The sequence below is a fragment of the Octodon degus genome, unplaced genomic scaffold (assembly GCF_000260255.1).
Source record: "Octodon degus isolate 3935 unplaced genomic scaffold, OctDeg1.0 scaffold00100, whole genome shotgun sequence".
NCBI classification, from domain to species: domain Eukaryota; kingdom Metazoa; phylum Chordata; class Mammalia; order Rodentia; family Octodontidae; genus Octodon; species Octodon degus.
Genome location: NW_004524676.1, coordinates 8812706 through 8832393, shown reverse-complemented (window position 1 = coordinate 8832393; position 19688 = coordinate 8812706). Strand labels below are relative to the sequence as shown.

The 19688-nt window shown below is 52.8% G+C and overlaps 1 protein-coding gene across 7 annotated transcripts in view; it reads left to right on the top strand.

The window, feature by feature from the left end:
* Positions 1 to 19688, top strand: part of Kmt2d (lysine methyltransferase 2D) — a 40392-nt gene continuing 20704 nt past the window's right edge. For 4 of the 7 annotated variants that reach the window (XM_023723577.1, XM_023723578.1, XM_023723576.1 and 1 more), the window contains exons 1-31: positions 1 to 350; positions 4523 to 4608; positions 4822 to 4948; positions 5099 to 5322; positions 5415 to 5524; positions 5711 to 5873; positions 6294 to 6459; positions 6563 to 6677; positions 6804 to 6961; positions 7158 to 7303; positions 7442 to 9004; positions 9095 to 10203; positions 10624 to 10737; positions 11135 to 11245; positions 12910 to 13014; positions 14377 to 14558; positions 14731 to 14895; positions 14994 to 15103; positions 15198 to 15245; positions 16508 to 16729; positions 16899 to 17018; positions 17107 to 17220; positions 17414 to 17544; positions 17619 to 17766; positions 17924 to 17989; positions 18130 to 18240; positions 18466 to 18603; positions 18690 to 18774; positions 18993 to 19234; positions 19315 to 19388; positions 19597 to 19647. In XM_023723577.1, coding sequence (XP_023579345.1) covers positions 343 to 350; positions 4523 to 4608; positions 4822 to 4948; positions 5099 to 5322; positions 5415 to 5524; positions 5711 to 5873; positions 6294 to 6459; positions 6563 to 6677; positions 6804 to 6961; positions 7158 to 7303; positions 7442 to 9004; positions 9095 to 10203; positions 10624 to 10737; positions 11135 to 11245; positions 12910 to 13014; positions 14377 to 14558; positions 14731 to 14895; positions 14994 to 15103; positions 15198 to 15245; positions 16508 to 16729; positions 16899 to 17018; positions 17107 to 17220; positions 17414 to 17544; positions 17619 to 17766; positions 17924 to 17989; positions 18130 to 18240; positions 18466 to 18603; positions 18690 to 18774; positions 18993 to 19234; positions 19315 to 19388; positions 19597 to 19647 — 6312 coding nt within the window. In that variant the 5' untranslated portion in view covers positions 1 to 342. The remainder of the gene's footprint in view (positions 351 to 4522; positions 4609 to 4821; positions 4949 to 5098; positions 5323 to 5414; positions 5525 to 5710; positions 5874 to 6293; positions 6460 to 6562; positions 6678 to 6803; positions 6962 to 7157; positions 7304 to 7441; positions 9005 to 9094; positions 10204 to 10623; positions 10738 to 11134; positions 11246 to 12909; positions 13015 to 14376; positions 14559 to 14730; positions 14896 to 14993; positions 15104 to 15197; positions 15246 to 16507; positions 16730 to 16898; positions 17019 to 17106; positions 17221 to 17413; positions 17545 to 17618; positions 17767 to 17923; positions 17990 to 18129; positions 18241 to 18465; positions 18604 to 18689; positions 18775 to 18992; positions 19235 to 19314; positions 19389 to 19596; positions 19648 to 19688) is intronic. The other 3 variants (XM_023723573.1, XM_023723572.1, XM_023723575.1) reach the window with 3 other exon arrangements.

The following is a 19688-nucleotide window of genomic DNA, read 5'->3' as shown; positions in this document are numbered from 1 at the left end:
GCGCTGGCCGGGCCCTAGGACGCGGAGCCCGCCCGGCGGCGCGGATGCGGAGCCCGCCCGCCCGAGATCAAAGCCCCCGGTGCTCTCTTTGTGTCCGCTCGGGATTCGGCGCCCCGGGGCTGCCCATGGACACCTAGACTGCTGGGACCGCGGCACAGAGCCTCCCTTCGGCCGCTCGCTCTTTTCGGGGGGGCAGGGTGGCCGCTCCGACCTGGATTTACCGCTCTTGGCCCCCCGAGGCCCCCCCGAGCGGGGGGCGGCGGTGATCGCTCTGGCGGTTGGAGGTCGGGGAGCGGCCCGGGCTCTGGCCATGTTCTCGGATGAGGATTTCTGGATCGCCCTATGAAGAGGTGAGTGAGGTCCGCCCGGCCAGGCCCAGAAAGGGTTGGACTGGGGGCCCAGCCAGATGGACTCTCTTGGCCGGGGCTGGCCTTCGGGTTGGAGAAGGGAGTGCCGGAGCTGGGGAGGGTTCCCTCGGCAGGGTCTGTCAAGGGAACCTGAGCCAGTGTCCAGGGCAAACCCAAGGCCTGTGTCTTGGGGTGTGCCTCTTCAAAGAGTAGGGCTTCAGGGAACCCGGGAGTTTGGGAACCTGTCCAGATTGCCTCTCTGCTTGTTTATTTTTGTGTTGAGGGGAGTTCGGCTAAACTAGGACCCTGGCCCTCTTGCCAACACCAGTCCTGGGCTGCTGCTGCTTCCCCCAGGGTTCCTGTGGGCCTTGGGACAGAGCAACTTGGGATGAGGGAGGGTGCCACTGCCTGATTGGACTTTAAGGTTGTTTCTACCCGCAAGGACTCGGGAGTAGTCTCCGGGAAACTCAAGAAACCCTAGATCCTTAACCAGGCCTTCTCTGAGCAGTGGAGAGGGGTTGTGGAAACTGACTAGTGTGATAAAGGGGGTGGCAGAGCAAGGAGGAGGCGGGGCTGGGGGCCACTGTGGCCCTGCTGTTCAACTTTAGACTACCCCTGCCTGGCAAAGTGACCCTAGTGAGGCCTAGTGCTGTCTTAGCCTGCTTTGCCTCCCCTCCTCTCAGGATGGACATAATCTCTAGGGGATTATAGAGGAGGCCGTTGAGATTTGTTCCCTGCGAATGTGGGCTGTAAAAAAATGGCTTTTGTCTCCTGCTCCCTGGGCCTGGGGTGGAGAGCTTACTGCCCATGAGGCCATGGCCAGCCCTACAGGCCCCTCCCAGATCTCTCTCACCCTTTTCTGGCCAGGGAGTGTTGACTGGTTCTCTGATCCTGCCCCAGCCATGCAGAGTAGGGTGGCCTGTATCTCTTTGGAGGAGAAGACTTAATCAGAGCTCTTTTCTGTTGGCAGCCAGTGTCTCCAGCCCTGGCAGGAGGTGCTGGGGGGTGAAAGGAGTGTGTCTGTGTGTGCAGGAGGGATGCAGCATGAGCCTCAGCCTCAGCCTCCAGGCCCTGGGCCGGGCAGCCCTTTTCACACCTGTCACGCTGCCCAGCAGGGATTTGGCTGGTGCATTTTGCGCCCTCACCCCACCCTCTCCAACATACATGTGCTAGATCTCCCCAAATCTGGTTTGGGGAAGGCAAAAGTGAAGAGTTTGCCCTTGAAAGATTTCTGGAGTCGAGAGGTGGCACAGAGGTGGTAGAGTGAGGTGAACTGTCAGCTCTACTCTTCTGTGGAGGGCCCCTCCTTTTGTGTCTCGGGACAACTTCCTTAGGAGGGACTACACCTTGTTAGCTGTGGCTGATCCTAGGCAGACCCATGGATAGGGGGAGGGTCTGCAGGGCAGTGTTGCCATTTGGATCCTTCTTGGAGGGCTGACCCAAAATGGGGGTGGAAAGTGGTGTGGTTTGATTCTCAGGCCGGGAACCAGGAAGTCCTGAATCCTACTTAAGAGCTGTTCAGTCGAGGACCTGCTGTAGCTTTTCACCTGTTCAAGTCTCCATTTCCCCCTTGGCTGGGAAAATGCGAATAAAAGCTGTTGATGTGGAATGAACCTAGGGTGGGGAGTGGGCTGGGAAACATCCCTGCTTTCTCTCTTGCTATTTTGGGCCTCTTTCATGTAGAACTGAGGGGTATAAGCAATTTTACTCCCTGAATCAGAAGACTAGCCCAGTGTCTGGTCAGGCACTAGCCCCTGTCCGGGGAAACCCACTGGTGTATGTGTGTATCTGTGTGTAATGACTGTGAGCAATGGGATGGCAGCTCCTGCCTTTATTTCCTTTGATGTGTTCAAGGGCTTAGCAGTGGGACTCAGCATTGAGGTGCAGATGCTGCACTGCAGGGGTGGGAAGTAGAGTCTGAGGTTCAGGCTTCTTCTTTACCTTCTTCTTGGAGGTGCCTCTAGATTATTTCTGGTACAGCTTGCAGGATACTTTCCTTGTGTTTTAATCTCATCCTCTGTAACCCCATGCAAAGGGCTTTGACTGATGGCTCCTGGTAGTATATTGTGTTCTCCAAGGCTGGATGAAGTTACTTTCTGTACCTTCCTGGGCAGTGCCAGTTTTACCAGCCTGAGAGGACTGTGCTTGGGGGAGGATAGAGGAATTTGTCCCTCTGGCCTTGTGTGAGGCGGTTCTCCTCCTACCCGTTGTATTATCGCCAATGCTTTTTATTTCTTGCTATTTGTGATTCCTTTGGTTTCAACTTGGACAGCAGAGTTGGTAGAGGATCTTGAGTAGTTAAGATACATTAAGGAAACTTGGAGGCCCCTTTGGATCTTCTGAGTATGGCCAGGCCTTGAATGGCTGAATGCAAAGAGGGTTCTCACTATTATTGCTCCAATCTCCAATTCTACTTTCTAGACAGTTCTTAAGGGCCTCAGAGTTCTAGCAGTTGTGCTGTGAGCTGGCCAGGTGAACCACCCTTCTTTACTTTTAGATGTGGTTATGTGAAGATTAGGTAAGAGAGGTGGCTTGGGAATGGTCATGACAAGTATCAAATTATGCTTAAACGTTCCCTATTTAGTAGATTCTGAGTGTTAAGGATAAGTGAAGTAATGACCTTTTGTGTGACATGACATAGGAAGGATATTGGTGACAACTGTAAATAAAGGATAACCTCAGGGAAAGAGCACTGACATTCTGGTAATTAGAGAATTGATTAGCCAGTCTTGGGCACCTTTGAGGGTTCCCCTGTCATTTAGCTCCAAGTGGTTGACTGGGTTATTTGGCTTTCAGTTTGAGAAGATAGGGTTTTCCTTACTAAAGTTGCTGTAGACATGCTTGTTAAGTGGAAAATGTGAAGATACATTTCTCATACTTTTATTATTTACAGTTCTTTCCTAGGTATTTGTGCCACCCCACCATCACCTTCTATCACTGTATGCTAAAAACATTACATTCTTTCTGTGATAAAAGAGAAGGGTCTACCTTTCTCACTAATAGCTGCTGGTATCTATTATCTCTTTTCTTGTGTTTCCCTTCTTATTTTTTGTTTCTATAATTCTTGTATCTTACTCTTCTTGTACTATGCTTATATTTCTCTGAGACCAAGAGAAACATGTCTAAGGGTATGAGACTCAACATTTTTTTAGGTACATCTTTGGTGTGTTTCATTTGACTCTGGTAATGGTTGTCATATCTGAGAAGGGGGAGAGGGGACCGTTAGCTCCACACCCCCCCACCCCCATGTATGTGGAAACCCTGGTTGACGGAAGAGGAAGGAAGCTACTCTGCTGTGTCCTGCCCCATTTAGACCTCCTCCAAGTGGCAGGGTGCTTCCTGAGACTACAACTCCCAGCATGCTTAGCCTCAGGCCGGCTACACATGCTCAGTAACTCTTAAGGCGCACTGCTGTTAACTACTAGGAACTTGAGAGAAGGAAAAGCAGTTGGCGTTGCTATGGGCAACGACCTGAGGCCTTCAGGCTGGGTGAGAACCAGGGTTGATTTAGAGATGGGGCCAAGGGTGGGCCTGAGCTCTAAATGAGGATATCTGTGTGGAAATTGGGTTTTGTTGTTGTTGTTGTAATTGGGATGTCCTACTTGAAATGAGTGGAGGCTGGAGAGATCCATTCATAGTTAGGTTTAAGTTTTCACTAGTGTTTTTTTCTTATTTTTGTTTTTCTAAGACCCCAGGACCTTGCTTCAGGGAAAGACATTTTTGTCTAGACTCAAATTTCCTGGGTCTTGATTACTTCTGGGTTGACACTGACAGGTCTCTAGGATGTTAGCTGAGGAAACATCCAGGCCAGGGCATAGCTCCCCTCAGAAACCCGGGGCTTAGAGATGAGGCAAAGGGTGATACAAGGTGTAAGCTAGATGTGCTCCTTAGTTGGATACTGTTGGCCTAGGAACCACTACGGAGGGTGGAAGTGGGGAAGTAAAGTAGACTCCTTGAGAATTCAGAGTGGGAGAAGAGGGTATATGTTTATTTGGGGAGAAACTAGGCAATGGAATAACAGGTAAGAATAATTTTCTTTGCCATTAGTATGGGAGTTTAGAGGTAAGGTTGTCTGTAGGGTCCGATACCATTGGCTGACTATCCTCCTAGGATCCTGGGAAAAGAGGTTATTGGGGAGACATATTGGGCATACAGATATCTTTTGGTACAAACAGGTCTCCCCGAGAGGGCCCTGCCCAGTCGGAGAGAGGGATGGACAGCCAGAAGCAGCCTGGTGAGGACAAAGATTCAGAACCTGCAGGTAAGTAGGACAAATTCTGTTTGCTAATGGCTTTTGGCTCTTCATGGGCAACCTTTATTTCTGGTCTTGGCACCAGAACATGAGCTAAGGCTGTGTAATAGATAGGTTAAGTGAACAATTTCATTTTTTGAGATGAGTTTTGCATAATCTCATAGGTCTGGTACGTGAATTTACAATTAAATCAGGCTGACACATGCTTCTCTATTCATTCAGCCGATGGACCTGCGGCCTCTGAGGATCCGGGCGCTACTGAGCCAGACCTTCCCAATTCACATGTCGGGGAGGTCCCTGAACCCAGTTCTGGGAGTCCCGGACTTCAGGAGCCTCCCCGTGACTGCAGGTAACTCATCTGGAAGAAATGGGCACACAGGAGCACATGAGGATTTGATTGGAGTCTAGGGCTCTGAGGAAGAGGATTTGGAAGTGTGGGTATGCCAGCTTGTGGGGTTGGCAGGTTCCTGGCGCCGTACTGATGCTTGTCTGTCCACAGTGGGGGTCTGATGCGGCGTTGTGCTCTCTGTAACTGTGGGGAGCCCAGTCTGCATGGGCAACGGGAACTACGGCGCTTCGAGTTGCCGTTTGACTGGCCCCGGTCTCCAGTGGTGGCTCCTGGTGGGAACACAGGGCCCGAGAAGGCTGTGCTGCCCAGTGAGGACCTACCACAAATTGGTTTCCCCGAGGGCCTTACACCTGCCCACCTAGGAGAACCGGGAGGTAAGTGAGAGAAAGCAGGCGAGGAAACAGGGTAATGGCTGGGTGTTACCTTGTTAACTATGCTCTCTGTTTATCTCTTGCCACCCATAAAGGGTCCTGCTGGGCACATCATTGGTGTGCTGCATGGTCAGCAGGTGTGTGGGGACAGGAAGGCCCAGAACTCTGTGGTGTGGACAAGGCCATCTACTCAGGGATCTCACAGGTAGGCTGAGAGGGAGGTATTGTGTAGGCGAAGGCAGGATGGGCTTGCCAGGGGTGGCAGGACTGATGGGCTTCTGAGAGTCCGGGTAGGATGGGAGAGACAGTGGACACATGGGACAGAGCTGATGGCTAAAGTGTTTCTCTGGGAAAGATGGCTGGCTCTGAGGCTTTGTCTCCATCTTGGCAGCGCTGCTCCCACTGCACCAGGCTCGGTGCCTCCATCCCTTGCCGCTCACCGGGATGTCCACGGCTTTACCATTTCCCCTGCGCGACTGCCAGCGGCTCCTTCTTATCCATGAGGGCTCTGCAGCTGCTCTGCCCGGAGCACCGTGAGGGAGCTGCGCATTTGGGTGAGGAGTCCTGTCCTGTGGACACAGGGCAGACTTGAGGCCAAGTGTGCTTCAGAATTTGGTCACTCGTCAGAATCTGTAATTGGGGGCCGGGGAGATGGCTCAGCGAAATAAGTGCTTCCCTGGCAAGCACAAGGGCCTGAGTTCAATCCCTGGTTCCGCAAAAAAAAAAAAAAAATCTAGTTGTGTCCTGTCATTCTGCCCCACTAAATTAGATGTGAACTTTGTGAGTGTGGGGCTTTGCCTGTGTCATTTTCCACATATGGCATCTAGAATAACACCTGGCATGTGTTGGAGAGACTCAGAAACTACTCGTTATTCATTCAGTGCTCATGGGATGCCTGTTATATCCATGATACTATGTCTAGTTGTGCCAGAAACCTGTAGCTAACGTGTGCTGTCTGTCTCGTCCCACTGCAGAGGAGGCTCGCTGTGCAGTATGTGAGGGTCCAGGGGAGTTGTGTGACTTATTCTTCTGTACCAGCTGCGGGCATCACTATCATGGGTCCTGCTTGGACACAGCTCTGACTGCCCGCAAACGTGCTGGTTGGCAGTGTCCTGAATGCAAAGTGTGCCAAGCCTGCAGGTAAGAGGGAAAGGGCAGAAGGAAAGCCTTTTGAAATACAAGTTAGTGCTGAACATAGCATGGGGATGGAGGACCCTGTACTATACCATTTCCTGCCCTGCAGGAAACCTGGGAATGATCCTGAGATGCTGGTCTGTGAGACATGTGACAAAGGATACCATACTTTCTGCTTAAAACCACCCATGGAGGAGCTACCTGCTCACTCTTGGAAGTGTAAAGTGAGTATCTTCTGTCTCCGCCTTTCCCCGCAGCCCGAGTTGGCCTACACTGGCCAGTCCTGTGCTCTGCTCCGGTCTCTGTTGTTGGCCTGACCGGGGCCTGTTCTGCCCACTCCTTTCTGCTAGGCATGCCGGGTATGTCGGCTCTGTGGAGCAGGTTCATCAGAGCTGAATCCCAACTCTGAGTGGTTTGAGAACTACTCACTTTGTCACCGCTGCCACAAAGCCCAAGAAGGTCAGCCTGGTGGTGCTGCTGTTGAGCAGTATCCCTCTGTCTGTAGCAAGTAAGTAGTGTGACTGGTTGAGAGATCAGAATGGGGTCAGAAGGACTGAGATTGGAGAGGCCCTCTTAAAACAGGAGGACTTAGAGGGGCGTGCTAAGGTGGACAGAACAAGCCTCAGTGTTTAGGCTCACCACACAGTGCCCTCGTGGGGTTGGCTGATGAGGACTGCGGTACCTGCTCCCTGTGCCCTCTGCAGATTTTCAGCCCCAGAGCCTGGTGATATTCCCACTGATAGGCCTGATGCTCTGTACGTTACATGCTGTGAGCGGCCGAAGGGTGGGCATGTGACTTCTATGCAACCCAAGGAACTGGGGTCCCTGCAGTGTGAAGCCAGACCACTAGGTGAGTAGGATTTGAGGGTCCCTGAAATGAATCCCCTTTTTATTCTCTGGTAAGAGAAAGCTTTCCTTTGCCTCAGACCTGCACTTCTGTGTGGAGTAGGTCTGAGCTGGGTAGGAGTATAGTGCATTGTGTCTGCAGGGAAAGCAGGGGCCCAACTCGAGTCTTGGTCGGAGGCCCCACTACCTGAGGAGAAGCCACTGCTGCCCTTGCCTGAGGAGTCGCCCCTTTCCCCACCACCTGAGGAGTCGCCCACATCCCCACCACCTGAGGCCTCACGCCTGTCTCCACCACCTGAGGAGTCACTTGCGTCCCCACCACCTGAGGTGTCATGCTTGTCCTTGCTGCCTGAAGAGTCACCCCTCTCTCCACCTCCTGAGGAGTCTCCTCTGTCTCCCCCTCCTGAATCATCATCATTTTCTCCACCGGAGGAGTCGCCCTTCTCTCCAGCAAAAGAGTCACCTGCATCTCCTGTGCTTGAGACACCCTTGTCCCCACCACCAGAAGCATCATCCCTGTCCCCATCATTTGAGGAGTCCCCCCTGTCTCCTCCACCTGAGGAGTTGCCCACCTCCCCACCACCTGAAGCATCTCGCATATCTCCACCACCTGAGGAGTCACCCATGTCCCCTCCACCTGAAGAGTCGCCCATGTCTCCACCACCCGAAGCATCTCGTCCATTCCCACCATTTGAAGAGTCTCCCCTGTCCCCTCCACCTGAGGAGTCTCCCCTGTCTCCACCTCCTGAGGCATCACGCCTGTCCCCACCCCCTGAAGACTCACCCATGTCTCCACCGCCTGAAGACTCGCCTATGTCCCCCCCACCTGAAGTGTCACGCCTGTCCCCCCTACCTGAGGTGTCACACTTGTGTCTACCACCTGAGGAATCTCCCCTGTCTCCACCCCCTGAGGAATCTCCCACATCACCTCCACCTGAAGCTTCACGCCTGTCACCCCCACCTGAGGATTCCCCCACATCCCTGCCACCAGAAGACTCACCTGCCTCACCACCACCGGAGGACTCAGTCCTGTCCCTACCACCAGAGGAGTCATCCCTGTCACCACTGCCTAAAGAGCTGAGACTCTGCCCCCATCCTGAGGAGCCACACGTGTCCCCCCAGCCTGAGAAGCTACATGTGTCCCCCCATCCTGAGGAGCCACATGTGTCCCCCCAGCCTGAGGAACCCCTGCACTGCACCCAGCGTGAGGAGCCATGCCTGACCTCTGAGCTGGAGGAGCCGAGTTTGCTGTCTCAGCCTGAGGAGCTATGCCTGTCCCCTGTGCCTGAGAAACCACACTTGTCCCCCCAGCCTGAGAAACCACACTTGTCCCCCCAGCCTGAGGAACCACACTTGTCCCCTCAGTCTGAGGAACTGCGCTTATCCCCTCAGCCTGAGGAGCTATGCCTGTCTTACCTTAAGGAGCCCCACTTGTCCCCCACACCTGAGGAGCCATGCCTGTCCCCCAAGCCTGAGTTACCGCGTGGGTCCCCCCAGCCGGAGGAGTCTCCCGAGGTGCCAGGCCAGTGCCCCCCACCTGAGGAATTGTCCTTGTTCCCCCAACCTGGGAAGCCACTCTTATCCCCTTTGCTTGGAGAGCCGGCCCTGTCTGAGCCTGGGGAACCACCGCTATCCCCTCTGCCTGAGGAGCTAAGCTTGTCCCCATCAGGAGAGCCATCGTTGTCACCTCAGCTGATGCCACCAGGTAAAGGGATGTTGGTGCCTCCTTTCCCTAGATAGACCCTAAATTTTTATGGTACATCTAATGTAAGGGCCCTTCTTTTTCTCTCCCCAGATCCTCTTCCTCCTCCACTCTCACCCATTATTCCAGCTTCGGCCCCACCGCCTCTGTCTCCTTTGGGGGAATTAGAGTATCCCTTTGGTGCCAAAGGGGACAGTGACCCTGAGTCACCCTTGACTGCCCCAATCCTAGAGACACCCATCAGCCCTCCTCCGGAAGCCAACTGCACTGACCCAGAACCTGTGCCCCCAATGATCCTGCCCCCTTCTCCAGGTTCCCCAACAGGACCTGTGTCCCCCATCCTGTTGGAGCCCCTCCACCCACAGTGTTCTCCACCCCTTCAGCATTCCTTACCTCCCCCAAACACAGCTCCTCCCCACTGCTCTCCACCTGCTCCGCCACTGTCTGTTCCCTCCCCATTGAGTCCCTTGGGGAAGCCAGTGGAGGTCCCAGAAGAGCCTGAGTCACATGCAATGGATGTGGAGAAGGACCTTGAGCCTGAATGCCCAGCTTTGGAACCCAGTGCCACCAGCCCCCTCTGCTCCCTCACCATGGATCTATCCTGTCCTGCTCCTAGCCCTGCCCCTGCCCTGGACGACTTTTCTGGCTTGGGGGAAGACACAGCCCCTCTCAATGGGACTGACGCACCTAGTTCACAGCCAGAGACTGGGCAGACCCCTGGCAGTTTGGCTAGTGAATGTAAAGATTCCCCTGTGCTTCTCGACCCAGAGGAGCTGGCCCCTGTGACCCCTATGGAGGTCTATGGCCCCGAATGCAAGCAGGCAGAGCAGGGCTCATCTTGTGAGGAGCAGGAGGAGCCTCGTGCACCAGTGGCCCCCATACCACCTACTCTCATCAAATCCGACATTGTAAATGAGATCTCCAATCTGAGCCAGGGTGATGCCAGTGCCAGTTTTCCTGGTTCCGAGCCCCTGCTGGGCTCTCCTGACCCTGAGGGCGGCGGCTCTCTGTCCATGGAGCTGGGGGTATCTACAGATGTTAGTCCAGTCCGAGATGAGGGCTCCCTGCGGCTCTGTACTGACTCCCTGCCGGAGACCGATGACTCACTACTGTGTGACGCTGGGACAGCTATCGGTGGAGGCAAAGCCGAAGGGGACAAAGGCCGACGGCGTAGCTCCCCAGCCCGGTCCAGAATCAAACAGGTGAGGAGCTGTCCAGTCTCGGGCAGGATCAGGATTTGTGCCTGAGAAGTATAGTTGTGACACCGTCATGCTTGCTTTGCTGAATCCCATTCTTGCAGAAATCCTGTCGTCCAACTTTTCACTTTGCTAAGAGGAATACTGAGAAGGGGCAAAAGATTTACCCAGGTTTTGGTCACCCTGAAGGGCACTAGACGCTTGGGTCTCTTTCAGAGTCACTGGTTTCCTCTGTAGCGCATAGACCTCTCTTCCTGGGAGAGGAACACGGGTCGGCGTGAATTTGGAGGCTGAGCTTTCTCCCCCTGCACTGAGTGGGACTCAGGCTTTGTAATCTGCTACACTATGTCCGTTTCTTTTCCCTCCACGTCTGAGGACCCAGCACACTGGACCTTGACTTGCTTTTGTAACCCTTCCCTCCCCCAGGCTCGAAGCAGTAGTTTCCCAGGAAGGCGCCGGCCTCGTGGAGGAGCACACGGAGGACGTGGGAGGGGCCGGGCCCGGCTAAAATCCACTACTTCTTCCGTTGAGACTCTGGTAGTAAGGAGAGGCCTTGCACTTCCCTAGCATGCTTTATCAGACGCCTTTACGCCTTTTTTCATCCTGCCAGATGCCTTTGTGCTTGCTAGCTTAGGGCAGTGTTGGCCAACCTTTTAGAGCTTTCAGTGATACAGCCTGCTGCAGCCCATATCCTATAGGTTTTCCTGCCTTTACCTAAGGTCTGGCTGGCTAAGTTTATGCTGCTGTCTGCTTGGCCTCCAGGCTCCTCTGACATCTCTGCCATAGTCTGGAGGTTGGGGTTTGCTTCCATTTCTTAGTTCTGGGATGCAGCCTTTCCTCATCCAGGGGTTCATGTCTCCTTCCCCCACACCAGAGAGGAAGTGGGTTAGTTGGGGCATATTCATCCTCCTCACGTTCCTTAACCCTCTGTTACCAGGTGGCTGATGTTGATGGATCTCCCAGTAAGGAGGAGGAAGACGAGGAGGATGACACCATGCAGAATACTGTGGTTCTCTTCTCCAATACGGACAAATTTGTTCTGATGCAGGTACTGGACTTGGAGTGGTTCCATCCCCAGCTCTGAGAGTGGTGTATTAAACACTGGGTGTGTAATGCAGTCAGAGGGTATTAAGAACCAGGATCAGTGTGCCGTAAAGAGCTAATGAGAAGGGAGGCACTGAACCGAAGCAGTGCTGTGTGGCAGGGAGAGTGGTAGAAGTGGTGTTTGCCAGTGGGTTGGGGTGCATGCCTTCAATCCCAAGCACTCTGGGAGGCTCAGGTAGGAGGATCTCAGGTTTGAATACAGCTCAGGCAACTTTGTCACTTAGTAGGAACTTGTCTCAAAATAAAAATATAAAAATACAGAAGAGGGCTAGGGATGTAACTCAGTGCAAAAGTGCTAGGTTCAGTCCTGTCAAAGAAGTCATTGTTCTGTTGAAGCAGTGCTGTAGAAAGCTTTGACGTGTTCTCACCTGAATAATGTTTTTTTTGTGTGTGTGGTACTGGGGATCAAACTTGGGACCTTGTGCTTGCCAGGCTAGTGTTTAAGCTGCTGAACTATCTTCCTGGCTCCCACCCAATAATTTTTTTTAGGGAAGGGTCTACAGGGCGTTCAGGGTCTCATTACTAGATTGGACTTGTAGTGATCCTCCTGTTCACAGTCTCCCAAGAGCTGGGATTACAGGCACTAGTATCACCACGCCCAGTCTCACCCAAATAATCTTGAAGCCAAAGGAATGTGATCATATATGTGACTCACATTCAACCATTCTTTTTTTTTTCTTTATTGTCCGATAGGTTTTTCTTTTTTAATGTATTTGGTACAGGGTCTCACTGCACAGCTCGGACTCGTAGTGATCCTCCTGGTTTCAGCCTCCCCAGCGCTGGGATGATAGGCGTGTGCCACAGTGCCTGGTCTCTGTGGCCAGCTCAGCACACGGGGGTGGGGTGGGGTGGGGTGGGGCCAGTGCAGCATGTGGTATGAGGGACTGAGCCCCGGTCCCTGTGCTTGCCTAAGCAGACACTTAGTCTGCTGAGCTATTCTGCCGACCCTTAGGGTTTTTTTTTTTTGCGGAACCAGGGTTTGAACTCAGGCCTTTGCGCTTGCCAGGGAAGCACTTATTCCACTGAGCCATCTCCCCAGCCCCAGTTTTTTTATTTTTATTTTATTATTTTTTTTCTCCTCTAGTTTTTTTTGAGACAGGGTGTTCATACATAGTTCAGGTTGGCCTTGAGCTCACTATGTAGTGCAGGCTGCCCTCGAACTTGCGGTGATCCTCCAGCCTCAGCCTCCCAAGTGCTTTGATTACAGGCATGTGCCCCCATGCCTGGCTTCCACCATTCTTTACCCCATCTTATCTTCCTATAATTTCTTTTTATCTTTACCTGTGTCAGACGGATTCAAGTTACCTGTTGGGTGAGCAAGTTACCTGCTAGGGATGCCCATACCGGGTGGGTTGAATGGAAGGAGCAGGGTCAGGGTCGTATGCTCTGCATAGGCCTTTTAAATGTGTTTTTAAAAAAATATTTCCTTTACGGGATACAAATTAACTGCACAACAAATGTATTTTGAACAGGAAGTGTTGTGTCATTATGTAGCCTTTAGAGAGGAGAACACAAGATTACCCTTGTAAAGGGCATCATGGCCCCTCCTTGCAGACTGCTAGCACTTAGTAGGTGGGCGGCTGGGACTGAGGCGCGCTGTTTCCCCAGGACATGTGTGTGGTGTGTGGCAGCTTTGGCCGGGGCGCGGAGGGCCACCTCCTCGCCTGCTCACAGTGCTCGCAGTGCTATCACCCTTACTGTGTCAGCAGCAAGGTAAGTCCAGGGCAACAGGGGGGGAGGGCGAGAAAAAGGGTTGGCTGGTTGGTTTGTGTTTGAGACAGGGTTTCGCCACGTTGGCCTCGAACTCGCAGCAATCCCCCTGCCGCAGCCCTCTGAGTGCTGGGATTACAGGCGTGTGCCATCATACCTGGTTCTTTTCTTTTTCTTTGTACTTGTGTGTGTTTTGTTCTTCCTTGCTTTTTTCCTGCCCTCGCCCAGCCTCTTAATTTTTTCTTACCCTATGCTGCATCCTGGTCACGCTAACTTTTTTTTTTTTTTTTTGGTGGAACTAGGATTGAACTCAGGCCCTTGCACTTGCCAGGGAAGCACTTATTCCATTGAGCCATCTCTCCAGCCCCACACTAACTCAAAGTGGCAGCTGCTCTTGGAAGTTGTTCACCAGTCAGAAGTAGCTCTTAAGCTCATCTTGAGGAAAAGTAGTTTGGAACGTGACAGTCTTTGCAGTAGAACAAAACTTGCTGGTATAATTGAGTTCATCACATAAATGCTGACAACTTTATCAGTAGAAAACACGATATAGTCTGGAAATAGTACATAAAACTGTCAGGACATATCCACAAAGAGAATATACTGTTTTTGACCTAAGCATTATTTAAAGTTTTTTTTTTAAATATTTATTTATTTATTTTGTGTGTGTGTGGCCAGCTCAGCCCACCAGGGGGTGGGGCTGTCTGGCATGTGGTGCTGGGGGATTGAACCTTAGTCCCTGTGCTTTGTTTAGCTTAGCTTGTTCTAAGTAGGTGCTTTAGACCACTGAGCCATCTCACCAGCCCTAAGCATTATTTAAAGTTTTGATAGTACTGATTTGTAATTTAGCCTACTGCTAGCATTCATTAACTTGTATCATTAATCGGTCCTACATGCTCAAGAAAAACTGCGGCCAGTATGACCAAATTCTGTCCACAGCCTTCTTTGGGGCTTGGCTAGTCTGCTCTTCTGCTTTCGTATAAAGGCAGTAGTTCTGGGTGTGGTGGGGCACACTTACGATCCTAGCACTTGGGAGGGTAAGGCAGAAGGATTGCTGCAAGTTCGAGGCCAGCCTGGCCGCAAAATGTGCTCAGATCTAGCTTGAACACATTGTGAGACCCTTTCTCACAAACAAAACAGAACCCCACTAACCCCCAACCCTCTCCTCCCCAAAAAATCAAGGCAGCTGGTGAGGCTGCTCTTTGGTTGGCAGAGATTCCTGGGCTCCCGGGGTGGGGTGGGGCTAGTGCTTGTATAAGCTTTTCTTTGCGGGAATGGGGGTCTGGGCTGTGCACTGGGGTTCCCGTCCATAACTGTGTAAGCCTTCTTCCCCCCTCACATGCTGAGGAATTCCACCTGTTATACCAGATCACCAAGGTGATGCTGCTGAAAGGCTGGCGCTGTGTGGAGTGTATCGTGTGTGAGGTCTGCGGCCAGGCCTCCGACCCCTCGCGTTTGCTGCTCTGTGATGACTGTGATATTAGCTACCACACGTACTGCCTGGATCCCCCTCTACTCACCGTGCCCAAGGGTGGCTGGAAGTGCAAGTGGTAAGGAACCTGGGGCCTGAGAAGACAAGCCACATGGGCCTGAGATTTTAGAGTCGATACGGTCACGTCCGTGTGACAGGCTGCGCTTAGGAAGCCCAACTGCTCATGGTGGGGCACCTCTGGGCGCTTGACGAGGTTAGGTGCTGAGGGTTTGTCTTTCTGTTCCTACCAGGTGCGTATCTTGTATGCAGTGTGGGACTGCCTCCCCTGGCTTCCACTGTGAGTGGCAGAATAGTTATACCCACTGTGCACCCTGTGCAAGCCTGGTGACCTGTCCTGTCTGTCACGCTCCGTATGTGGAAGAGGACCTGCTGATCCAGTGCCGCCACTGTGAACGGTGAAAGCACCCTTTCCCTTTCCTTTCCCTTCCTATTGGCCCTGCTTCCCTGCTTCCAGCCGACATTGCCTGCACGCTCATGCCCCATCTTCTCCCAGGTGGATGCATGCTGGCTGTGAGAGCCTTTTCACTGAGGATGATGTGGAGCAAGCGGCTGATGAGGGGTTTGACTGTGTTTCCTGCCAGCCCTACGTGGTAAAGCCTGTGGGTGAGTATGGGGTGCTGGGAGGGGCAAGGAGACAGGTGAGTGCGCCTTGCTTTTAGGTGGTGCCCTACATCATCTTGGCCTTTCCTTTCTACAGCACCAGTTGCCCCTCCAGAATTGGTGCCTATGAAGGTGAAAGAACCAGGTAAGTTAGGAAAATTTTGAATCTCAGAGCCAGGTAAGACTTACATATTGTCTAGTCTTAACTCCAGATCCCTTTCTTCATTTTTTAATTTTTAGAGGGAAGAAACTATGACCTAGGGAAGTTGAGCAGCCTTCCCAAGGTTGCCTAGTAAGTTAGTGGCAAAATTATGACTAGATCCAAGGTCTCTGGTTTCCTGGACATTGTGCCTTTCATGAGTCAACATCGCTTCTTAAAAAAAACCAAAAACACAGGGGCCGGTGAGATGGCTCAGTGGCATAAGCGCTTCCCTGGCAAACACAAGGGCCTGAGTTCAATCCCCAGTTCCGCCAAAAAAATAAAAAATAAATTTAGGGGCTGGTGAGATGGCTCAGTGGTCTAAAGCACCTACTTAGAACAAACTTAGCAAAGCAAAGAGACCGCGGTTCAATCCCCCAGCACCACATGCCAGCCAGCCCTGCCCCCTGGTGGCCTGAGCTGGCCCCCCCCCACACACAAATTAAAATAAAAAAAATAAAATAATAAATCTAAGGATGCGTAAGACCTCTGGTTCAATTTATTTATTTATTTTTTTTTTTTGTCTTTATTATTTTTATTTTTTAGAGAGCATAAATTAGGATTAAAACAGACAAAATTACAAGTGATTACAAAATTTCACTTAACAAAGTAATATGAATTTGACAGTATTTGTTGTAATACATAGTATTGGTTCAATTTAAAAAACAAAACAAAACAAAAAAAACACAAAACAAAAAACAAAGGGGCCAGGGAGATGGCTCGATAGAATAAGCGCTTGCCTGGCAAGCATAAGGGCCTGAGTTCAATCCCTGGTTCCAAAAAAAAAAAAAAAAAAAAAACCCACCACAAAACAACAGCGTCTCTTTACTGCCAGATGTCCAGAGAGCACAACTGTCTTCTCAGTGACGGAGACTAGGGCGTCTCCTCTGTTGCAATGTGTGTACTCCTGGCCTGGGGCACTGTGTGTGGCCATGAGCATGCACTTGACAGTCTGTTTGGTGAGAGTAGGACTAACCCTACGCATAGCCAGGCTTTCCTAGTAGCCTTTCCCTCTCTGAATCCCCTGGTCACTGGTGTGGAACTCGGGTGTCCATCCATCCCTTGGCCTGTTTGCCCCAGCCCTCAGATCACAGCCTGGACTTTGTCTGTGATTGCCTTTGTCTCATCTGGGGACATAGGTTGAAACTGGGAGTTCTGGTTTCCCTGAGGCCTCTATCTAGGATCATATGGTCTCCTCCCTTTTTCAGAGCCCCAGTACTTTCGCTTTGAGGGCGTATGGCTGACAGAAACTGGCATGGCTGTGCTGCGTAACTTGACCATGTCGCCACTGCACAAGCGGCGCCAGCGGCGGGGACGGTTGGGCCTCCCAGGCGAGGCAGGACTGGAGGGTTCTGAGCCCTCAGATGCCCTTGGCCCTGATGACAAGAAGGATGGGGACCTGGACACCGATGAACTGCTCAAGGGAGAAGGTTGGGCTCAAGGGCAGCAAAAGTAGTGGGCTGGCACCTGTGGGAATTGGGATTTGGCTGGGGCCAACTGCCACCCTCAAGCAGTCTTGTCCAGGTACTCTAAGCAAGGTGGTGAGTGCTTTGTACAGAATGCTGACAAGGGTGCCCATAACCCTGGTTCTTTCAGCAGGTGGAGTGGAGCATATGGAGTGTGAAATTAAACTGGAGGGCCCTGCTAGCCCTGATGTGGAACCTGGCAAAGAAGAGACTGAAGAAAGCAAGAAGCGCAAGCGCAAACCTTATCGGCCTGGTGAGGCCCTGGCATGGGGCACTGGGTGGTGAGGGGGCAGCTCACCAGGTCCCAGTGGCTTCTCATCCTCAGCTCCACCTCCTCATAGGTATCGGTGGTTTCATGGTGCGACAGCGGAAATCCCATACACGTGTGAAAAAGGGGCCTGCTGCACAGGCGGAGGTGTTGAGTGGGGATGGGCAGCCCGACGAGGGTGAGACGGGTGAGGGCACTACTGGGCCTGGGAGAAGGTGGGAGCCACAGTGCCACGGCAGGGCCAGGGAGGACAGGGCTTGGGCTCACTGTGGTGGTCAGAGGACAGTGCCCCAGCTGTGGGGCGGAGGGGCAGGAAGCGCAGGTGCATGTGGCGTGCCTTGGGCCTCAGAGGCCCGAGCTCCTCTCACTGTCCTCCACAGCAGTGCCTACTGACCTGCCTGCTGAGGGCGCCACAGAGCAGGGCGTGCCTGATGGGGACGAGAAGAAGAAGCAGCAGCGGCGAGGGCGCAAGAAGAGCAAACTTGAGGACATGTTCCCCACCTACCTGCAGGTGGGTTTCCGGCTCCGAGGGGAGGGGTGTGTCTGTGCCTACAGGGCAGCCAGGAGCTGTTTCTCCTTCCTCAGGAAGCATTCTTTGGGAAGGAGCTGCTGGACCTCAGCCGGAAGGCCCTTTTTGCAGTTGGGATGGGCCGGCCAAGTTTTGGGCTAGGAACCCCCAAAGCCCGGGGAGATGGAAGCTCAGAAAGGAAGGAGCTCCTCACTTTGCAGAAAGGTTAGTGATATCCAACTTGCCTCTTGCTTCAAAATGGGCAAGGGTGTCTGGTGTGGGGCGAGTATGTGTGGCCTGAGGGCCCTGCTCTGTGGCTCTGGGGCACTGCCTGGGCATCAGGCATCGACTGTCTGACTGGAGTGTGGACTGTTGCTTGTAGGAGATGATGGTCCAGATGTTGCAGATGACGAATCCCGCGGCCTGGAGGGCATGGCAGATACACCAGGTGAGAGTGTCTCATCTTGGCTTTACCTCTTTCAGTCTGTTCTGATCCCGGGCACTAGAAACTGCTGTGCTGCACTGTGATTCAGGGTGGTACTTCCATACCTCATGGCCCTGGCTGATGGTTTCTCCTGGTAATTGCAGGACTTGAGGATGGGGGTGTAAAGGCATCCCCAGTGCCCAGTGACCCTGAGAAGCCAGGCACCCCAGGAGAAGGGATGCTTAGTTCTGACTTAGACAGGATTTCCACAGAAGGTGAGATTACCAGGGTCTTGTTCACATATAAGGGTCTTCTGTTGGGAGAGGAGAGGGTCCTACCTATAGGACTGATGTGTGTAGCTTCTCTATTGGGGAACTTGGTGGTGGTGAGGAGCAGGAAAGGCCACTGTACTCTTCCCCTGGGTGTGAGCATTTGTAGCCCTGTGGTGTCACTGTACCTCTTCGTTGTCTTAGCAGTGTCCTTTCATCATTTTCTAATAGAACTGCCCAAGATGGAGTCCAAGGACCTGCAGCAGCTCTTCAAGGATGTTCTGGGTTCTGAGCGAGAGCAGCCCCTGGGCTGTACAACCCCCGGCCTGGAAGGCAGTCGCACCCCGCTGCAGAGGCCCTTTCTCCAAGGTGATGCAGGGGGGGAGTAGTTTGAAGACTGCCATCACTAAGCCTGCGCTGAGACCAAGTTTTCTCTGATCCTGTCCCTCTTATAGGTGGACTCCCTTTGGGCAATCTGCCTTCCAGCAGTCCAATGGACTCCTACCCAGGCCTCTGCCAGTCTCCATTCCTGGATTCTAGGTTAGTATCTGTGCTTAACCTCAGTGGGTAGTCACAGCTAGTCTTTCCTCCAGGAGAGTCTGTACTTTGCCTTCCTTGGCTGTGTGGACCACGGCAGTGACCCTTCCTCTGCCTGCCCCACTTTCTTGGTGGCTCTCCTCTGTGGGGGCAAGACATTTGGGCATATGGGTAGGGCTTGGCATCTCTGCCCCCTGTGACTCTCTGCCCCTGCGCCCCAGGGAGCGCGGGGGCTTCTTTAGCCCAGAACCCGGTGAGCCAGACAGCCCCTGGACAGGCTCAGGGGGCACCACGCCCTCCACACCCACTACCCCCACCACGGAGGGTGAAGGCGATGGGTTGTCCTATAACCAGAGGAGCCTGCAGCGCTGGGAGAAGGACGAAGAGTTGGGTCAGCTCTCTACCATCTCACCTGTACTCTATGCCAACATCAACTTTCCTAATCTCAAGCAAGATTACCCAGGTACTTGTGGGGTGAGGACAAGGGAAACAGCCTGTTCGCCTGGCAGGTGGAGTCTCCTCTGACTCAGTTTCTGCCTTCAGACTGGTCTAGCCGATGCAAACAAATCATGAAGCTCTGGAGAAAGGTTCCAGCTGCTGACAAAGCCCCCTACCTGGTGAGACACAGCACGGGCCAGCCTGAGAACCAGGTGGAGGATGGTATCTCTGGGACATGGCTCTCAGTCCCTCCTTGAACCCCACCCAAGGAGCTGGGCCTAGGAAGGGGGGTTCAGCTTCTGGGTGGGGATTGTAAGTGATGTGTTGAGGGCTGGGCTGGGCTGGAGACTGAATGCTAGGCCTTGTGTTGTGTCTTATGTCCCCCAGCAAAAGGCCAAAGATAATCGGGCAGCTCACCGCATCAACAAGGTGCAGAAGGTGAGTAGGGTTGGGCCAGACCGGTCTATCGGTGTCGTGTA